This window comes from Chlorocebus sabaeus, chromosome 3 (assembly GCF_047675955.1).
Source record: "Chlorocebus sabaeus isolate Y175 chromosome 3, mChlSab1.0.hap1, whole genome shotgun sequence".
NCBI lineage: Eukaryota > Metazoa > Chordata > Mammalia > Primates > Cercopithecidae > Chlorocebus > Chlorocebus sabaeus.
The window spans coordinates 88,294,376-88,315,766 of NC_132906.1; the positions used below are offsets into that span (position 1 = coordinate 88,294,376).

At 44.8% G+C, this 21,391-nt stretch overlaps 1 protein-coding gene across 2 annotated transcripts in view; it reads right to left on the reverse strand.

The window, feature by feature from the left end:
- Positions 1 to 20,171, reverse strand: part of EFNB2 (ephrin B2) — a 45,524-nt gene extending 25,353 nt beyond the window's left edge. For both annotated transcript variants that reach the window (XM_007960854.3, XM_038007877.2), the window contains exon 1: positions 19,344 to 20,171. In XM_007960854.3, coding sequence (XP_007959045.1) covers positions 19,344 to 19,465 — 122 coding nt within the window. In that variant the 5' untranslated portion in view covers positions 19,466 to 20,171. The remainder of the gene's footprint in view (positions 1 to 19,343) is intronic.
- Positions 20,172 to 21,391: the final 1,220 nt, after the last annotated feature.

The window sequence follows — 21,391 nt, forward strand, 5'->3', positions numbered from 1 at the left end:
CTCGTAAAAAGTAAATCCTGACAAAACTCACTATTCCTGATGATTCCAAATGCATTAATTCACCTTTCAGAACACATTGTGGCAAAACGTGAGGCAAGAATTTGATCCTCGGCTCTTCAAAAAGAATTATTTCTAGAGCTCATTAAAACCATGACGGCTCCTTTAATCAAATCAATACAAAAGGCCCCAATACTTGAGTGCTTTAGCAGCTTTTACTTCTTAAGCATATACATCAACAGCCATAGCACACAGTCACTTTAACTGATGAGATTATGGCTTCTCAGTGGACAGAGTGCAGTTGAGCTGAGAGCCTGAACTACAGCTCTCCTGGCCATGTGTTGGATACGTGCAGTCTGCATTATTGACTCTGCCTCCCGGGAACTCTCACACTTCCTAAAGCACCACGGCAGCAGACAACAGTACTGTGAGTGTAACAACTCAAGTAACCTATTTTGTGCCAGACGTTGTGAGTGACAGCAAAGTAGAGATCGCTGATCATTTGGAATTTATAGTCTAGCTCCCCGAGGGCAGGCAAGTCCCACATGTGACTAATTCAATATTCAATGCCCAAAGGGCTGACACAGAGTAGATGCTCAATAAAGAATGTATTAGTTGAACAAAAAATAGGAATGAACAAATAGAAGCTAACATTTATACAAACTAAAGTCGAATTAAGTACCAGTATTTGCAGGTCACAGACATGATAGGAATTCTGAAGACAGAACCACCGAGTCGGGACAGGACACACTGAGGAGGAGAGACCGGATTTCCGCAGATGCCCTCCCAGGCACACTGGTGTTTCTGGAGAGCAAGGAGCCCTGCAAATGGAGTTTCTGACCCTTTCTCTCTGAAAAAAGTTGTAAGTATTGGCAGTCTTCTACAATCCCTCTCTACTTAAAATGCAAGGCAATCAGCCACCTCCAGAACCACTAATAATACAAACACAGCTGCTTTGGAGCACTTGCGTTTGGCTCAGCCCCGTCCAAAGCCCCTTACATCCCACGTTCTTCATTTCAGCACAACACATGGACCTAACCCACAAAACAGGTGAGGACACACTGGTGCCCAATGAGCATGACAGGAAAAGTCCCCTTTCTCTGCACACTTTTCGGTTTTGACTACAGCACATTCAATTATAACTCTGGCTTTGGGAAACACATTTTTCCCCCCCAAATCAAGCTGTTCATAGATAAGCCATGAAGTTAAGGGAAATCAAGAGAAAGCCAATACACACGCACATGTGAGCGTCACATGGAGAGCCAGGGAAAGTCCAGCTCCACACCAAGCACACATCAGTGGTCCTGAAGGGAAGAGGCTTCTTCCGAGGCAGTCATCTGAGCCCATGGCTCAGATATGCAACCCTTCCCCAGGAGGCCAGAAACCAAAAGGTGAGGAAGAAACAGACCAGCTACGTGGCATTTGTGTTTTACATTTAATATTACATATGGACTCCAGACAATTATGCAAATAGCAGAATATATATGAAAAGCAAATGGGGTGAGTTTCCTAATACTATCATTTTTTAATGGAAAACAATTGAGTTCCATATGTTATAATCAAGTCAGTAAACAGAGTTCCTATTTTTGAAGTGATGGGGTTTATATTTGAACTCTGTTACTTTTAGATTGCTTAGACACATTAATAAATCAAACTACATAGCACATCTATCTATGCCCTAAATATTTTGTAATATTCAACAATACACGTCTCCTATGCTAACTCTGAAAGTGTTAAAAAGAATTATGATGATGACAACTGGCTAATTTTAAATTACTAAACTGACTTTCCATTATGGATGCCAAATACAGATTTCTTTCTGTGTGTTCAGACAATGTTCATTTTGTAACCAAAAACAGTAGAAGGAAACTGCCACAGTTACAACCCATACCGCATGGGGGGAGGCTGTTCTCGTCAAACTTCGCCCAGACAGAAAGTGGTTAGAGAGGGGTGTCATTTAATAAAGTCTGCTGATTTTAAAGCAAAGACCACCAAGAGTGATTCATGTCCCACATAGGAGAGAGAACTGAGTCAGACCAGTTCCGTCTCTGAGGAAAGTCAGAGCAGGCTCTCTACTGTCTTCCTGGGAGGGGAAGGCTGCCTCTTCCTTTCCATCAAGAGAACCTCCAGGTTTAGGGCTGCTTCCCAGGCTGTGGCGTGTGGCTTGGTGCATTCTCACTGGAGAGCCTCCCTGGGAACCATGGGAAGCTGCTCTAAGGGTGAGGCATACTGAGTGGAAATAGGCAACTCCAGCGGTTTTTCCCAGTGAATCAGTCCTAAGTAAGACAATAGATGCCCTGCCTTTGAATCAAATAGAGAGACAATAAAATGTGGAAAAAACTGGGAACACTCAAGTAGGGCTTCCAAACTTAACATGCCTACGGTGAAATGATCTGATAATGGAATCTATTTTTCCTCTTGGATTACCTATTGAACTTAATCCAAGCTTTTTCAAGTTTTTCAGCAATTTAGACTCTAATACTTCTACATGGATACTTTGGCTAAGTCTAATAATCTCAATTAGACATAAATACTTAGTAATCTAAACTGGATCTCTATAATTTAGACATTTCAACTTCACAGTCATAATTGTAAAAACTTTAAAAAATAGTCATTATGTTGCCAGGCGTGGTGGCTCACGCCTGTAATCCCAGCACTTTGGGAGGCTGAGGCAGGTGGATCATGAGGTCAGGAGTTCAAGATCAGCCTGGTCAAGATGGTAAAACCCCATCTCTACCAAAAATACAAAACTTAGCTGGGCATGGTGGTGGGCGCCTGTAATCCTAACTACTCAGAGGCTGAGACAGAGAACTGCTTGAATCCTGGAGGCGGAGGTTGCAGTGAGCCGAGATCACACTACTGTACTCCAGCCTGGGCGACAGAGCGAGACTCCGTCTCCAAAAAAAAAAAGTCACTATGCAACACAATATTCTTTAATATTAATAGACTGGAACATAGCATAATTAATGAAGACAGCAGAAAGTTTTAACCTACACTATGAGCACATGCTTGTTGAAAACACAGGCCTAATACACTGAAAACATAAACCAGTCACTTAGAGTTCAGAGGTCACGTCATGTGATTTTCATTCACAGACCAGACCATGGCACACTGGGATGTCAAGTCTGGACTTTTCTGCTGACCGGTATTGCATTATCGGGTCTCATAGGGTGCCTGGGAAAAGAACGGAGGCACTTTTCTGCACTTTGCCCAATGTAATAGGAGGATCCGTGGGAAGCCAGCAGTGGAGAAGTTTATGGAGAGCTGTGTAGTGAACCTGAAATTGCACTCCCTGCTCCCCCTCCCACCCACAGCTACTCCGCTTTCCCTGCTTCTTTCTTCCTCTGACCATACTACATGCACCTTAGCACAAACATCTGATGCCTTCTTACAAGTTTTCTCAAGGTTGGCCAAAGAGTGTAGATTAACCAAGAAGAAAACCCGTATCGCTGGGGGCCCACTCGATGCTGGTGTAGTCTCTGAAAATACAAATGAAATGTGTGAACATATACCTGTTGGCTCTCCTGAGGGACGCGATACACCCACGGAGGGAAACCATGGAAGAAGATGCCGAAGTTTCCAAACAAGGATGAGTTAATATGTTAGTAACTGACTGCAAGAATACTCAGCTGACACCGAATAAAGAGATCAGAACAAAAAGATACAAACAGCAACTACCAGTTTCTATGTCCAGACAGATAACTAGGCCAGGTAAACCCCAAATCGACACAGACATGATGACAGTGCTTGGAAATGCCGTGGGAAAGCTTCTATTTAAAAAGCGTCAGATTCGATCCAGAGCCACTTCTACCTAATATGACACATGTAAAAATCTATTTAAATACTTAATATTTATGTGTAATTATGGCAGTTATCATGCACTTGAGCAACAGGGCCATGTTACTCATGTAACAGGACACGGGGAGTCCTGACATGGATGCTGGAGCACGCATGTGCAAGTGGAATAAATGTGTGGGGGGAGGAGGCCCACACATAAAGCTCTTCTACCTCTGGAGCAAACTGCCAAGTAGGGCGAGATTCATAAGTCAATTCGCATTACTCTCCACAAAGAATTAATTTTATTTTTCTTTTCATTTAAAAATTATATCATTAGTGTTTATGGTCATTGTAAGCAGACGGCTGATTTCAGTTGAAAATATACACAGCAATAATACATGGTATGTTGTTCTGTTTATTTTGCTGACTGCACGGAGACAACCATAAACAAATGGTCACACACACCGCCTTTACCTGAGAACACTTTGGGCTACTGAATGGTGGACTTCGAATGATTTTTAGCTTTCTGTGTTTTCTTTGCAATAAATAGTCAGTGCTTTTGTGATAATATTAAAACATTATTTTTAAATGTAGTTTCAGAAAAACTGTACTATCTTTCATAACTGACTTTAAAAATAAGCATTTGAAATATTTAATGCCTATAGACTTAAACTTTTGATGCAATTCCCTAGCAAGCAGATAAATAAAATTATCCTAAAGTTGTGACCTATTTAATACATAAATCTCTGAGTAACAAACTTGTTTACTCAAATAAGTGAAAAATAGGGAATATATACAATTTATGCTTAATCATTGAACTGTACAAACATTTCAAAGATTCTAAATCCCAGCTTTACAAAGAGGCTCAGCCTAGCAGCTACAAACCAAGTCAGTAATATCACAGGTTTATTCCCAAGCCAGTGTTCTGTATTAAGTACACTTCAGATTTACCCCATTTTGGAAAACATGTACTTTTTCCATAAAAGGCTTTAATTTTTAATTAAACGCCAAAGCCCACAGTGAAGAAGAGAAGTCAGAGTGCAAACTGGTTCGTCTGCAATTCCGAAAGCGGATGAGCAGTCTGCAGTTCTGCTGTAATTGGCTGGTGTTTCCAGTCACCTCCTGACAAAAGGATGCACGCTGCTCTGGATAAGCCCAAACCCTTGACCCTTCACCCCACCATGTACTTTGGGCCTGCCACGTCTATATGGAGCTAGAAGAGCATTAACACCAAAGACCAAGGCTCCTTTCCGAAGTGCTCGGTGCACTTGGGGATACGAATACTCCCAAAGAAGGACTTTGCATCATGAGCGTGTGAATTTGATGGCACACTTCATCACCAGGCAGGATCTTCAGTCTTGCATGACTTCCATTTAATGCTAGATTGCTGCAACAGCTTAATAAGGTATTCTCTCAATGCTCCAAACATAAGAGTTTTGTTATAAAATGAATAAATAAAGGCAGGGCCTAAGAAAGACACAGGCAGTAATAAGAAATACTTGGAAAATGTTTTTTTCCTTTTTTGTGGATAGCACTTTACTGCCCCCTTTTGCACTTTAACATCAGAACAAGTTTCTACACAGACTTATTCTGAAATCAGAGAAATACTGGGATGTAGCGATAGGGTGTCAGGTTTATACGGAATTAGGTTACCAGATACCACGGCTTAGAGTAAAAAGTAATTACCTTAAAACTTCCAGCGAGTGCACCACTATCTTCTCAGTGGCTTTAAACCTCCAAGAAATAAGGTAGTAATTGGAGGTTTTAATTGACATTTTCTGCTTTAATTTGAATGTGTATGTGTGTTGGAACAATTGCCTGTTTTCACAGGTGCCCCTTCTTTCACACTTTCCTAAAACAAATATCATCTGCAACATGAACCTGATTTATTCAAGGAAAAGAAAAGGTGTCTAAGAGCAGGCTATACAATTTGGAACCATTAAAGTGTTATAAATCTGAGAGCAAAGACTAGGTGGGTAGGGGTGGGGGTACAATTCACACCAATGACAAGCAACATCTTTTCAAGAAAAGGAAAGATGAGAAGCACAGAAATTCAAACACACGGTGAGCCGATAGGCACACAAACCAGTTTAGCAACTCTTCAAGGTGAGGTGTATTTGTGCCTCTTCAGCATGCATACCTGTGAAAAAAAGTAATTAAACTACAGTCTAAAGGAAAGTTTCATTTGTCAAACTTGAATCTGCAATAACAGAGCTAGAGGGTCCCCAGTTCCTGGCCCAAAGACCTCGACCTGCATTTGATAGAGGTGCGTGTGATGCTGTGTATCCTTTTATTTAAACATAATCCATTTTCCTCTGTCAGTCTACAATTAGCATATGAGTCAAAATAATATTAAATTTCATAGGCCACAGTGCTGCACAAAACTGACTCCTTTTGAAGTTAATCTTGTTTTTTATTTGTGATATAATGCTCAAAATCCTGGTGGCTAAAGTTAATTTTATTTTAAAATGCTCCAAGACAGTATCCTCACAGTTTAAGCTTTTTTTTTTTTTTCTTCAGGAAAATAACAGAAATATTTATTTAATTTTTATCTGTGCCACGATTTTCACTGTCATAAAAGCCTCCAATTCACAGAGGGACATACCTGTATGTAACAGGCAGAGGCTGAAATATCATCTACTTTTGTATTAATCATCTAGAAGTCTAACTTTAAGTGTGTGATCCCCAAATATCATTGTTGTCTTTTCAAAAGTTAAGAGACTAGTTAAATCTCAGCCATGAAATTAAAGACAAAACTCAACCACCTATCTCAAAATAAAAATGCAGGTCTTTATTTACCCCCCCCACACACACACACACCAAAAAAATCAGCCCATGAATTTTGCAGCTAGGTAAGAAAAAATGTGGAGATTTGAAGAGTAAGGCTGGGATGCTATGTACAGTGGGCAAGTGAGAAGGGGTGTGATCTCACAAATGCCAAATTTCATCCTATTGGCTTGACCATGCTGGCTCCATTACTAAAAGGAGGATTTCATAACCCTCAGAGACAAGATGCACTGCAGGCTTCTTTCCCAACTGTAATTTGTGTGCACCTGTACGGTCTTGTTCCAAACCACGCTTTTAGCAAGAGTCTATAAAGGAAGGTGGAACTCCTGTTATTTATAGGTGAGGCACCAGAAAGAAAAATGGTTTTCATAGAGAAAGAAATTCAAAGGGCATTTCCAGCTGGTTCTCTGTTCAAATCCATTTGCTCATTTACCTGAGTGGGAAAAATCACGGAGATGAAAGGCTCACGTAAATCATCTAGGGAATGCCTTGGCATTAAAAAAACTTGAAGAAATTGAATTAAGATACAGTGAAAAGCACAACAATATGACAATCTAAAGTTAGGGAGAGCATATCTTTTGTTTTAACCCTCTGCCCATCCCTTTCCTTCCTACCATCACATTTTTTTTTAACTACAAAGAATTTTGCCTATTGACAAAAATGATTCACCCATGTATTATTAAAGGGAAACTTCTCCCTTTTGGTGGGGCCAACAGCCCAGCAAGGGGCTGCCATTCCTGCTCCTCCAGGATTGAGTCTGTCTTGTTTACCATAGGACCCTCCCTCTGACCCCCAACCAGGTACCTTGCATAAACAGGGCGCTCAATAGGTGTCTGTGTAATTAAAGAATGAACAAATAAATAAGGCATAAGATGAGATAACACTCTCCAAGTTCTCTCTTGCTATAAGAGATTCACCTTGCCAGTCAGGCATAATCAGCCTAGTAACACAGTTTACAAGGCTGTGTGCAATTGCTTTACAAGCAGGCTGCCTCATAGATACCTCCTTCCTGGGCTTCAGAGGAGGGTCAGGGCTAGGTCTGCTGTGGGCGTTATGACAGGAGACATTTTCCTGCACGTCTCAGGGCTTTGCCACAGCCCGTGGAGTTAGGGAAGAAAAGGAAGAAAAACAAAGCAGGCTACAAAACAGCCAGGTCTGTAGTGCTAACATCAAAAGGGAGCAAAATCAGACTCGGTTCCTGACTTCCATAAGGGTCATCCCCACAACTGTGCAACTGAGGAAAACAGAAACAGCGCTCCACTGTAACGCCGCGAACGACCCACTTACTTCCTGCTTAGTCACCACATCCAGCCTGGAATTACCTTGACCAAAACCCAAAAACACCCCAGAAGTTAAATACTATAAGTGATTCAAACAAGCAGCTACTGAGAATGGCATGAAAGTAATTGGACGAGGAGGAGGAAGGAGGATGTGCTGGGGGCCCTGAGTTCTAAAAGGCATGAAGATTTGGTTGCTGGAGATCTCTGGCCGGCGGCTGCCTGGTCTCCAGGTAAGCAGATGCCAAGCATGGTGAAAATGCAAACCAAGGGGCACCACTTGGAGTCCAGAGAACCCCAGGCCCACCAATATTCACCGCCTGGCTTCCTTAAACAAATGGCTCCAAACTTGCAGAACATCCAAAGCCAGATGGGCTGTACTGAATGAATCCACAGGCAAGAAGCCAGAATCCCAGTTTGCTGTAGAAATAAGCCTGGACTTGATTTGAGTCTTCTCAGCTCTGACAAGCTGGAAGCTGGCACAAATCCCAAAATCCAAAATAAAATGGCATTTAATTGTGACTAGACTCTAAAAAAGATGTCATACTATCTCCTTAGCTTGACACACACTCAGCATCTCACCAAACGGATCTCCCCTCAAAAATCTGACCTCTTTTTCTCCCAACAAGGAACAATGGAATGTTTCCATTTTTAAAAGGCAAATGTTACCAGTCAAAGGAATAATACTCAGTACATGCATGACTATTATATATTGTAATAACTCTCCAGTCATCCTTTAAATGGGCTGATCATTATTCTGTTTCCATTGGGTATAATCTTATTATACCCAAGATTTGACATAAACATATTATATCAAAGATTCAAAGGTTCCATTTAAAACTACATGACTATCATAAGAAAGTGACTATAAATCAAAATGGATAATGACAGAATTAAAACAATTATACCACAAACTTTTTGATCCATCATGTATGCACTGTTTTAAGCAAATGCATGCTTAATTTAGTTATATGATAAAGACTACTCCATGCGCCAAAATAAGCAGGAGGCAGAGGATTAAAAGAGGGACCCTGGCCCCAGACTAGCTGGGTTTAAATCCACTTATTAGTTCAATATGACTTTGGCTAAGTTAATTAACCAATTTGGCCACAGTCTCCCCATTGGTATTATGGATACAATAAAAGTACTTCCCTCATAGTTACCATGAAGGTTTTAGGGGTATCTGTCAGGCAGTTAGAACAGCAGCTGGCACATAGTGAGTGCTACACACAAAACGCTGTTAATAAAACAACGTCCACCAGTTAAGCAGTTTTCTAAATATCATGTAAGATCCATGTAAAAAATACAACACTGCCCATCCCTCCAGGCTGATTTAATGTATTCATTCAACAACCCAACTGTTCACAGTACTCTCTACTAGAATACACAAAATGAATTCAAAGAGCCTCCGCTCAGTCCACAGTTGCACAGCGGAATGAGAAAGTCCAGGGTTAAAAGTGTTATAAGAAAGCACCAAAAGTAGGAAAGCAGAGGAGAGAGAATTTAATTCAGCAGGACAAAAGAAATACAAAGGGTGTTTCATGTCGCAGAAAGTCATAAGGAATGAGTAGAAGTTTGGCAGGTAAACAAAATAAATTAACATCAAGGAGTTTAAGGTGAAAGTATTATCCTATAGTCTTTATTAACAGAGTATTTTAATTTTTTCCTTGTATGCAAAGGCAAATTGAACCACGGCCAGGCACACAGTACACACTCAACTGACTTTTATTAATAACAACTGGTGTTTTATTGATTGGTTCATTGTGCCAATCACGGAGCTTAGCTCTTTAAATACACTAAATGTTGACCAAAATTGTGTTACTCTTTTATTCAGCACTATTATGTTATTGTCCCTATTTTAGAGATGCGACAACTGAGAGACACTAAGGCTACTGCTCCTAACGCTACACAGCTAATAAATGGCTAAACTGGGATTGGACTCACATAGCCCAACTCTAAAGCATGTGCCCTTAATTAAACTACAATGGCACTTGCACTACTGTCTTTGTGAAACTGAATAGTCTCACCTATCTATGATCATACTTATTTTGAAAAGCAGTAGGTACTGATAATTCTCACATGAAAAGGTAGCTGAAATCAGTGGTTTAGCTGTTCTTGTGAGGCATCTGTCTTGAGCAATGGCCTGATGTAGGGAATCCTGGGGCATGTTCACAGGTGGACGTGATAGACACATACTGCCCTTGGCTGAAATACTGTTCCTTTGGCTTGCTTACTATTTTCTTTATTTCAGCTGTCTACTGTGACTTTGCTTAGAGATACCCACAGTATTTCAAGACTCAAGCTCCTCCTCCCCTGGGCTGTTTCCAGACCCCTCCAGGGGCAAATGCCATTCCCTTCTTCTGTGTCCCCACCTTGCACCAGGCACCTACCTCTAAATATGCTTGCTCCCACCTAGGTTTCTCTCTACTGGACTTAGACTTTAAATCTCGAGGGTACAGGTCATTCTGCCTTGTATTGTTAGAGCCAAGTAACAGGCCTAACACTGAATAGTTGCTTGTTGAATTAACAACAAATTCTCCACCATCAACGGTTTAGATTCCTGTTGCTCCCCCAACAAGGCAGGGACCACAGATTTCTTCAGAGATTCCCAAACAGCTTTCATGTTGAGTTGTTTTCCCAGAAAGGCTGGTGTAGGGCGAGGGTTCTCAGTGTGGCCTTGAGGCAGCAGTTGGCCAGCATCACCTGGGAGCTTGTTAAACATATGTTCATCTTCAAGTTCCACCCCAGACCTCAGGAATCAGGAACTCTGGTGATAGGGCCCAGAAACCCGTGTTTTCTCAAGCCCTGCAGGGGATTCTGGTGCCCTAAAGTTCAAGAGCCAGGGACCTCTGAGCAGTCCCATTGACTCAGGTCCCATCCACGTCTCGTAGCAGAAGGATGACAGTTAAGACAGGGTAAGCGGCCATCAACACAAATCTGGGTTGTCTGTCCATTCCACTAAAGCTTACTGAATGCCAATGCCGGACAGAAGTAGGGACTGATGAAATGAAGAAGGTGTGTCCCTGACTTTTAGGACAGGTAGAGTGGTGAAGACTTGCCTATCAGTCATGAGGTACCGTGTAAATGGTTTTTTCTAAGTACATCACAGTACAAAGTGCTACGGATTACGAAGAAAAGACTTAAAGAGATCACTCTTGATCTATGTCAGAAAGAGACAGAACATGTCTAGGAGAAATCATAAACTTTACTGGATAGTCCATTATAATAATGATTCATTTTCCCATAGAAAGGGCGGATTCAAGGCCTATGAGAACTCACTTTTTAAAAAAAATATAAAATGTACCTCGAATATATTTCTGGTAGATAAGTAAAAGATGCCATTTTCTAACTTCTTCTGCAACTAGGTACATTCTCAGCTGGTCTTGAACACGATCTGCCCTGCCCCACTCACTCATTAGACAATTCTGATTCTGGGCAAATATTTTAGGGCCATGGTAAGTCCAGGTAAAGGTGTGGAAAGAGCAAGGATTGTAATTCACCAGCTATAACCTTAGGCTGGAAGAGATCAACTGAGAAACACTTCTTGCTCTGAAGGTCGGAAATTCTTTGCCATGCACACAGGTTAGGTGCCCCGCAGGGAGCGTGGATTGGGAACAACAGTAGAATGGGCAGACAATACGGAGTTGTGCCCACCCCACTTAAACACACATACACCCCTGCCAAAAATGCTAAAGCATTACAGGCTTTCCTCAAATACAAACATGTTGACTCTACTGGCTTCAAAAGTCTGGGTAGCACTCATAATTATTCTGGGGTGATACGAGAGTGGTGTACACGGAAAACATGGATAAGGCCGCAGTGGCAATGGGTATGTACGTGGGTAGCAAGTATGGGAAGACAGATACAAATATTGTAATTAAAATTGGATGCAACAGGATTTAAATTGAGAAAATACACTAGTAATATAAACAAATAACTATAATATATAAAAACAATAAAATAATAATATAAATAAATTAATAAAGTATGGCAGAACAGCAGTGGTTCATTCACGGGGCTCTAACTGTATGGCCCCCACAGAGCAGTTTGAACGCTTACCTACTCGGGGGGTTAGAGAATGAAAAGAGCACACTATTAATACTCCACTACTACCCACTTTTTCTTCCTATTTTGTTTAGAGAATTACTAAGGGCAGAAACAACTTGTTTAATGGAGCTTTCCCTTGCTATGTTTTCTTATTTGAAATCAGCAAGTATGTGCCTACCAGCCACAGAATGTTTTGGACTAGAATTACATATTTGAATTTATACATGAAAGGAAAACATGTTAATAGTCTAGAGCCACTGCTGATCTCTGTTGGAATAACAGAAATAGGTTTGCCTGGCATTCGATGTGCATGGAAAGCATTTTATAACCGGTCACCTACTCTTTTCACTGGTTTGCTAGATCCTCCTTCCTTATCTCTAATACTTCTGAAATATCTTCTCACAGGTAGACTGCAAAGCTAAACGTTGGATGAAGGTTAGTAAACAAATGGCAGGGCTTTCTTCAATGATTGCTTTAATCACTTTAACCCTGTTTCTGATAGAAAGCTGGAGGCCAGGGCAATTCAGCTTTTTCTTTTGTCATTTGCCTGCCATAAATATGCACCAGTCTGCGTTTGAAAAGCTGAAGGAGGCAGCAAGCTTGCTGGACATTTATCATGCTCTGTTCCCTGTTAACAAGCAAATACTTTAGTTGAATGGGCCATTAGCAATCATTGTCAAGTGTAGAATGCAAGGTGCTTGGATGTGACCAGCTTGTAAATTAGGGGGTATCCCTTCTCTGATGAAGCTAGACAAATGAAATGGATCTATTAATACAGGTTGCTGAATTAAGTTAGAAAAAGAAGGTAAAGTAACAGGCACTGGATATGGCCAGCCTATATGCAATACTTTAAAAATGTTTTCAGTCTATGAGAGCTACATAGTAGTGGCTATAGTAATTCCCATAGTAATTGAGAAAAACAGGCAACAAAGGCAATATATCTACAGCCCCAAACAGATGCTCAAGTCAGTTGAGAATTTGGAACAAAATCAGTGAAATGGGTCTAAAATATAATATTTACTATTTAATGACCATTTTCGTCAGACACTTAGAGAATCCAAGAGTCTAGAAGGGCCCTATGTTGCTGTTAAAAACAAAAACAAAAACACAACAAAAAACAACAGCACTGAATTCCCCTCTGTAAAACACACCAAGACGCACTCCATCAAGAAAGACACTCAGGGTGTTTGCAGCCTTTGGCATTTTCAATGTCTTGAGAGTTCAGACTCCCAAAGAAGTGCCAAGACTTTTCTATGATGCCAAATAGGAGGCAATCGAGCAAGTATTTCCTTCTGGCTTGACCCAATTGCGGATGTCACTCTGCATGGAACCCAATCGTGGTTTCAATGACTTATTTTGTTTCATGGCTGAAATGGAGAGTATGGAAGGCAAAAACAAAAGTCTAGCTTATTTACAAGGTTGTTCAGGACAACAGCAGCACAGAGATTTTTTTTGTTTTTGACTTTAAAGACGGGCAGCATTAACATTTTTATAATCCTGTAGTTTATGGTAATGTAGCCTACCCCATTCAACTCAAAGTTTAAGACTCACATTTATGTGTAAAATTACATGTAGGTAGAGCCCAGTGCTTCTGGCATCTTGGATTACTACTCGTTTGAATGAAAACTGAATTCCCCCCTCCCCTTTTAAAAACTATATTATATCTTTTTTTCCAGGGTGGGAAAGACAAAACTCCCAGAAGAGCTCTGCGGCTGAGGGAGAGGGACAATGCGTCCTGTTTACCTTTGCTTCTCCCATGCAGGGGGCGAGGGAGCTGGGCCTGAAAAGATGGCTGAAATCAAAAGGTCTCTGTTTTCTTTTCAGATAACCCCAGCCCTACCTATCCCCTCTGGTCTCTGTTCCTTCCCAGCATGTCCCTGCCTGAAGCCCAAATAGATTAAGGCAACGACCGCGAAGTGCAGTTAATCCTACAGAACGGCTGCCGCTGTTAGGCCAGGAGTTAAAAAGGAAAATCTCCCAGGCCCTAACAACTGCAGTGATCTGAAGTTTTAATCAGCCTCGATCTCAATCTATAAAAAAGGCAGTCAATGAAATCTACCTTTGCCATATTATCCACCACCAATGAGCAAGAACTGAGCAGCTTTTCTTTACCGCCTCAGCCATCCCAGACCACAAGTAGAGCTTTCATACTTCCTAATCCCAGTTTCCAAGTCTGTGTGGTTCTCACATAATGCTCAACAGCCTGGAGGCAAGGGCCTTCGTCCCGCACCCTTTTCAGAGACGTGTCATTTCTAACATCAAGCTAATCTATATGTTGCCATGGCTTCACCCTTTATCTGCCTTTACATCTTATGAACTGCATGGATTTACCACATTATTTTTATCTGAAAGACAGAAAATGGTGGTTTTATTGCCATACAATCAGATTACTGCTGCTAGTTTCTCTATGCCTTTTTACCATACTTCAATCAAAAGGGATCAGTTTCTTTATACTCTGCCCTTGATTTACATCACATCTGTAAAGACCTAGTCTGAGTTGTAATCCCCTTATTAACTATGACCAGGGTTGATTTGCCTAAAAATAAAAGCAAATTGTGTCAGACCCTTTCACTTTGTTTTTGATTCGGAACTACAAAATGGATTACTAAAGAAATCTTCAGAGTTCACACGGCCAGTATCGTGCTGAATTTAAAATGGGAGTTAAACAAGTTAAACAGGGGAGGCATGTCAACGGCTTCCACCTTCCATCATGGGAGAAGGGCTGAATTACTTATGTCTTTGTATTCTTTGGCTTCATAGAGACAATGAAGCCACAGGAGTTTTTCCAAGCTGTTCGGAACATGTCCCATTTGCTATCCTTCCTTCTTTGCTGTTCTTATATTCCTCCCCCAGCCTCTTTCTAATTCCCCCCTTAAAAAGAAGGGGGGAGCTCTTCCCTGAAAGAGCTAATTCCTGACTAGAAGCTTATAGTTCTATGGGTTCTGCATATTTTAATCAAAATATTTTAAACAGTTGAGCACTCCTCTTTAAGGCTCTACTCCGCTACACAAAGGGTGAGCTCATAAGCAAATCTATGTAGATGTATATTAAGTGACCTGAAAAACAGGTTCTTTATGTCAGCAGCAAAGGCAGGCAGAGATTAGGCTGATAGGAGGACCAGTTTAATCATCTTCCTTAGAAGAGCGCTTCTTTTTTGTCTAATTTGCAATTAAGCATTTTAAGAATGAAGTTTTCATAAAATGTTAAAGAAATACCTTTCCTAAAAATTTCTGTATTAGGGTCTACAATCTGTATTTCCTTTTTCCCTGCCACTCCCATTCCTATGACGCATTACTGCAGTCATGCTGGGATCTAATAGTTTCCCATTAGGTGAACGCACTCTAAAACGTCGCCCGGAGTTTGGTGTCACACTGAAGCTCTCGGGAGCTACCTGAAAGATTTCAGTGGAAGAAAAGACAGCAAAGATTTAGTTGCTCCAGTCACATGTTCATCTGAAGGCAATTATCTCACTGATCCACCAACCGAAGGATGTACCTCAGTAAGTTTACAGACAAGAGGTTTCAATATAAATCTACCAATTGTTCTTCAGCTGACTCTACATGGAGAAACCATTCAAACGCGTAGTTTTTAGCTGGTCTTCAGGTCAATGGCTAATTCACCTGTCCACATACTTTAGCTTAAGTTAGAAGCCTTTGGAAATGTTGGAGTCATTTGCATTTCTTTGCATCAGTAGAACAAGCGTCAACAGCTTATGCTTTGTAAAAGATTTAGAACCGAGTGCTTAACAAATCATCTTAACCTCTAGCTCCTGTTTCTGAGGCTTGAAGCTGTAATTGTTGAGGTTAAGATGTGCAGTCCCTAGACACATGATTCTCAAATAAATTCTCATCTGAAAACAAGGCTACCAAGCATGTTGTGAGGTGTCGTTTTTGCTTGGTCTTTGTGCTCTGCCTGGCTCAGTTGTCCTGTAGAACGACGACAGTCCATTACCTACAGTTTATCATCCTGACAAAATGTGAGGAATGTGGATGTGAAAGCACTAACAATTCCACCCCTGGTGCTTTGAGCTTTTTTCTCTCTATATTAAAACCGACAAGATTAACCCAAACGCAAACTGTGGAGCATAGTTCAAGGGGCTATTCAATCAGCGCTGAATGTGCATTTGTTTACCTACAAAAATAAGAATTTCAGACACAATGGAAGGCAGGCTGGCTTATATATGTTATTGAATGGACTGTTTAAACAGCACTATCCATTGTAGTTTATTTTATCAATCTCTGACAGGTCTGTATTTATTCAGAGCCTGATTGTGGTGAAGCCCATGTATTATACGTTTTCTGGATATTAGCCAGCCATTCTTTTGTATCAAGTCATTCTATGTACCAGTATTACATAGGGAAAAAAATTACATGGGAGAAGCAACATGCTATGTTAACTAACTAGTATGTGATGCACAGGGAATGGCAACCCCAGACGTAAGGCATGAGTACTCGAAATTCTCAGCAAAGTCAGTGTAATGCATTGCAGAACACTTACATTAAAGTTAAATTAATTTTTTTTTTTTTTAAAAAAAAGAGCCTACTACTTTACTTAGGCCAAAATTTTTTCCCTCTTGGAAAAAAATGTTTCACTGAAGTGTTAGTTAAAAATGGAAGCTAGGCATTACTGTTCTCTGAATTAAAAAAAAAAACAAAAAACAGAAACAAAAACTTTAAACAACCAAAATGGCTACAACAGACCCAACTCTACCAGAACATATCAAAGCAATGTGAATAACCTAACAGGGCAGCTACTGTTTCAGCACGCGGGACATCTTTCCATTATTACATACAGTCAGCGGCGGGCCAGCCAACAATGTGATTAAAGTAGTTACGGAGACGCTGAATTTACAAAGGGTTTTCTGGACCCTGTATCCAAACAGCTGCTGCATGCTCCCTGTGTCGACCACCTGCTAAAAAAGCTGACCTCTGAATGAAACAAATCTAATTACTGATGGCGGCTTCATTACAAATGAATTGTTCCACAGTTCATAGGAACTGATGTGAAACTTCAATGCATTTGATTACCTTCCTGCCACATCATATTTACCAACTGAAGCTTTCCCCTGGAAATAAATATAAAACTTCCCCAAGGAAAGGGACCCCCTGGCATCAGGGCGTTGTATGTATGCATTCTCAAAAACTTAGAGAGGGCTCTTTCCTATGGCTCCTACAGGAAGAAATCTTTCTGATCTCTGGAGCTAGCATTCAGCTGCAAAGGAGACCTTTTCCAGGGACACATTATCCAGTCACCCAGGCAGGCCGTTATCAGGAGAATTTTAAAAGAAATGCTGCCTGTGGAGGACAAGACAGCAGCAGCAACCCCAGCCGCGCAAACGGCAGGCTTCCCGAAACGCAGGGGCCTCGCAGGTCTGGACAGAGCTGGGAAAGACAGACTCACCTTCATCATCAGAATGCGGGGCGCGGGGGGAGGGGGAATACCTGTCACCTCCCCCCGGGACCCCCCACCTCAACACATTAGAAAAAGAAGTTATTAATGTCGAAACCTTAGGTTGAAATAACTATTGTTCTACCTTTCTTTTTCTCCCAACTAGGTATTTCTAATCCTCCTACCGGATACACACAAACTAATAGTTAATAATAACGCAAAGATAAAGATACACACACACTGAACTAAACGCTGAAGAGGCTAACGGAATTTTTTTCAACTAGATTTAAGCAGAAATATTAAATCCTCATAGGAAAAAAAAAAAAAAAAAAATCAGCCCTAAAGAGAGCCGGTCAGTGAAAGTGCAGAGTGGCTGGAGCAGGCTGCCTGGGGGAGGGGCGAGGCCCGGCGCTGCGCGATTCCGCATGGAAGAGTGACCTCTGGAGGCACCGGGCGGACAGCGGCGCCGCGGGCTCCCCCCGGCCGCCTCGCCCGCCCGCCCGCCCGCCCGCCTGCCTCCCCCGGACTCCGGGGCCCGCTGCAGCACGAGGTCCTAGCCCGGCTCCTTCCGGCACCACCTGGCGCCTCCCGAGCCGGCATCGATGCAAAGATGCCGCCGCCAGTACTTCTTCAGAAAATACAATAATTTACATTAAAAATACAATCCATGAAAGAGCAGACTACATAGAAGGAGGCTGAGCTAAGTAACTTCTCCGAATGAGCGGTGTGGAAAGTGCCTTCTAGCATCATACAAACGTTTAAACCGATTTGTAACCGACGTTTTTGCCCTTTTCGTAAAGGGATTCTTGGTTAACATGTTAGTGAATTTGAAATTTGACACTTTTAAGAGAACGGACACACTCCTTTAATTAAGACGTGATTTCTAAATCAATCCCCCATTTCTTTTCTCCTAAAACCAGGCCCAACTTGCTCAACTTCAATTAGGTCATTGATTTTGCTTCTGATCTCAAACGTTTTCTCCAGAAACCAGCTAATGTCTGCATACTACTTCTCCAAGTTTCCCGAGACCACAATTCCATGATTCTGTAAAACATGTTTTGGCTGTGATTCGAAATCAGGGATATACAGCACTGAATGGCCAAATGACTACGAGTTATGACCACACAGATTTAGGGATGGATGGCATTTTCTAAATTCTGAATGCACTCTGGTGGCCCAAACTGAAAGTTACTCTCCACAAGGCCTGGCTCGCTCCCGGCTGTAGCGTCCGATAAGAGCGAGTCTGATCCTAAGGATCCCATTCCTACCAAGGTCCCGAGGGAGAAGGCTTCAGGAGCAGCGTCGACTGGGCAGGGCCCTAAGCTTTTATAGAAAGTGCATTACAATCAGGTTGGCTATCGAGACCGCATACTCCGGGGCTACCGGCTTCTGAACAAAGCGGGAGGCCGAGGTGCGGCGGGCCCTCAGGGAGAAGCCTAAGGCCCGTCTCCCGGGCGCGGAGGAAAGGGCTCGCCGCCCGAGTTCTCCTGCGAAGCAGGCGAGCTCCCCGCGCACCCTCGGGCTGGCGGCGCGGTGCCAAGGCGCCCCGGCTCCAGGGCTCTGCGGGCAGCGTAGCGACCCCAGGCTCCCCTCCCCAGGACGCACTCAGCTGCCCGCGTCCTGCCACTCCGGTCGCCCGCGAGCCCCGGACCCCGCCGCCCGCGCTCCCGGTGAATGCAGCATCTCCGCCTCTCTCCAGAGCCCGCCAGTCCCTGCGCGCCGGCCAGCCTAGACTGTGGCCATGTCCTTCGTCCTCGAAAACAAGAGAGGGTCAGGTATCGCCATCTGATACCTTCCCGGACGTGACATCGGAGCCGATAGGAGCTTTTAGCGCCCGGGAGCGCTCGGGGGAGGAAAGGCGGGGAGACCGTCCCTTCCAGCGGCGCTCGGGTTGGAAAGGCGAGCGAGGAGTCTCCACCTAGTGAAATGGGGTGGGGGTTGGGGGTGGGGGACGGGGAACCGAGGTTCCAGAAACAGGCTCCGAGGCCCCGCGGACTGACCCCTCCTCCAGCCTGGACGGCGCGGCGGACCCCGGGGTGAGGACCTAGGGGGATCGCGGACGCCACTTACTTGGAGTTCGAGGAATTCCAATAGATAGGCTCTAAAACTATCGATTTGGAAATCGCAGTTCTGCATAAAACCATCAAAACTCCCCAGCAGTACTTCCACAAGGAGTCCCTCCTCACAGCCATGGCGAAGCCACTCCCAGCTCCACGCACTCCGGGCCAAGAAGAGACGGACGGGACGCAGGCTGGGACCCCCAATCCTCCAGGGCAGACTGGCGGGGAAGAGAGCGGGCGCCCGCAAGCACCTCCGGGGCGAGCTGCGCAGCTCCAGCGGTCGCCCGGCCAGGTGCGCTCGCCCTCCAGGGCCCTCAGGGCGCAGGGCGGGAGCGCACGCGCGGGGCGCGGCGGCGCGGCAGACTTGGGGTTCCGGGGCGCCGCGCCGGACGCAGCTCGGACGGCCGACTCCCGTGTGGCTCCAGGGTGCCGGGCCGGCCGCGGCGAGCGAGTGGGCGCGGGGCGGCGGGGCGGGTGCGGGCTGGGACACAAAGACCCGGAGCAGAGACTACCGGCGCGAGCGGTGGGCGCTGCGCCCCGAGCGGGGTCGCCTGTGATTATAGATCCAGTGCAGCGGGCAGCGGCCCGAGTGCGCGGGCGCCGCGTCGGCGCGGTTCCATGTCCCGGAGCACGGAGCGGAGTAGGGCGCCTCCGGGCGCGCAGGAGCCTCCTCAGTCCGCGCGGCTCCCGGCCCCCAAGGCAGGCAGGAGGGAGCTCGGTCCCCGCCGCGGGCTCCGGACGTGCGCGGGCCTTTGTGTGCGGGGAGGGCGCCGGGACCCGCTGCGTGCGCAGCTCCTCACTTCGGCCGGCGCCGCGGTCCCCGCCGAGGAGAGTCAGCGCGGCGGGCGCGCTGTCAGAGCGCTATAAACGCGGGGCCCCGCCCCGCCGCGCGAAGGCCATTGGCCCGCGGCTCAGGAGCCGTGCGCTGGTTGGGCGGCCGGTCCGTCCGTCCGCCATCTCCGCCCGACATTGGGCGCCATGAGGCGGGGCTTGGGCTGACAGGTGAGCCCCGCCCCCGGCTCCCGCGGGCGGCGGGAGCGGAGCTGACGCCGGGCAGGAGAAGCGCTCCGCGCGTGCACAGGGCGCCCCCGGGGCGGCAAGAGGCCTCCTGGGCGCGGTGCAGACGTGGAAACAGCGACTGCAGAGTAGCGGGCCACCTGTCCCCGCGCCTGGGTGCGCCTTCCCCCTCGGCGGAATCAGTGGGCGCGGCTTTACCTCGCGCGGTACGGAAGGCAACGGGCTCCGCTCGGCGCCTACCCTCCGCAGATGCGGCGCTGCCCAGCATGCAGGACTTGCACTCCGCGCACACCCTTAGAGCTCCCAGCTTCTGCGCGCTTCTCCCGACGCCTCTCGGCGAGGGCTTCCCACTTGATTTTGGTACCAATCGCCTACGGCTCCTCTTCAGTCAGTGGGGCCGGGAATTGCAAGACGATTCCCGCGATGCGGAGCCGGAATTGGCAGCTGTAATCAGGGCCCAGGCGTCGTCGCCTCCTGCCTTCTTCGCGGGCGTCTCCCTTCGCTCCTGGCGCCCCTGGAGCTTTCCCCGCGTGTCGCCGGCACAGGCACGACTAGGAGACACGCGGGCTTCCCAAAGTGACCAGAGATTTAGAGAGTGTGAGATGGAAAAGTCAAGGCATGTGCCTCTCACACGGCGTCTGCAAGACCCCAGAGCAGAGCTGGCAGGAACAACTCACTACTTTCTCAGTCGAGCACCGGTGCCGACGCTCGTCCGTGACTTCCACGGAGCCACAGCGCCCACTAGCGGCCAGCTTTGCTTCTCCGCATCTCGAGAGCTCCGCGGTGCTCCGACCGGATCCAGCATCCTGCAGCATCTAATCAAGTCACAGTTCTAAGGAAAGTCTCTTTGTATGTCCAACAGTAGGAAGAACACGGTAGAAATAAGGCACAGCGCAAATGTACGATTCAGTGTGAAAAATTAAAATATACTGTATGTCTACTTTTTTTTTTAATTTAATGTCCACCCCAGGATTTGTTTCAAACACAAACTAGGCAGTAATTCTACAAATTATGTATTTTTAAAACAAATTATCCACTACG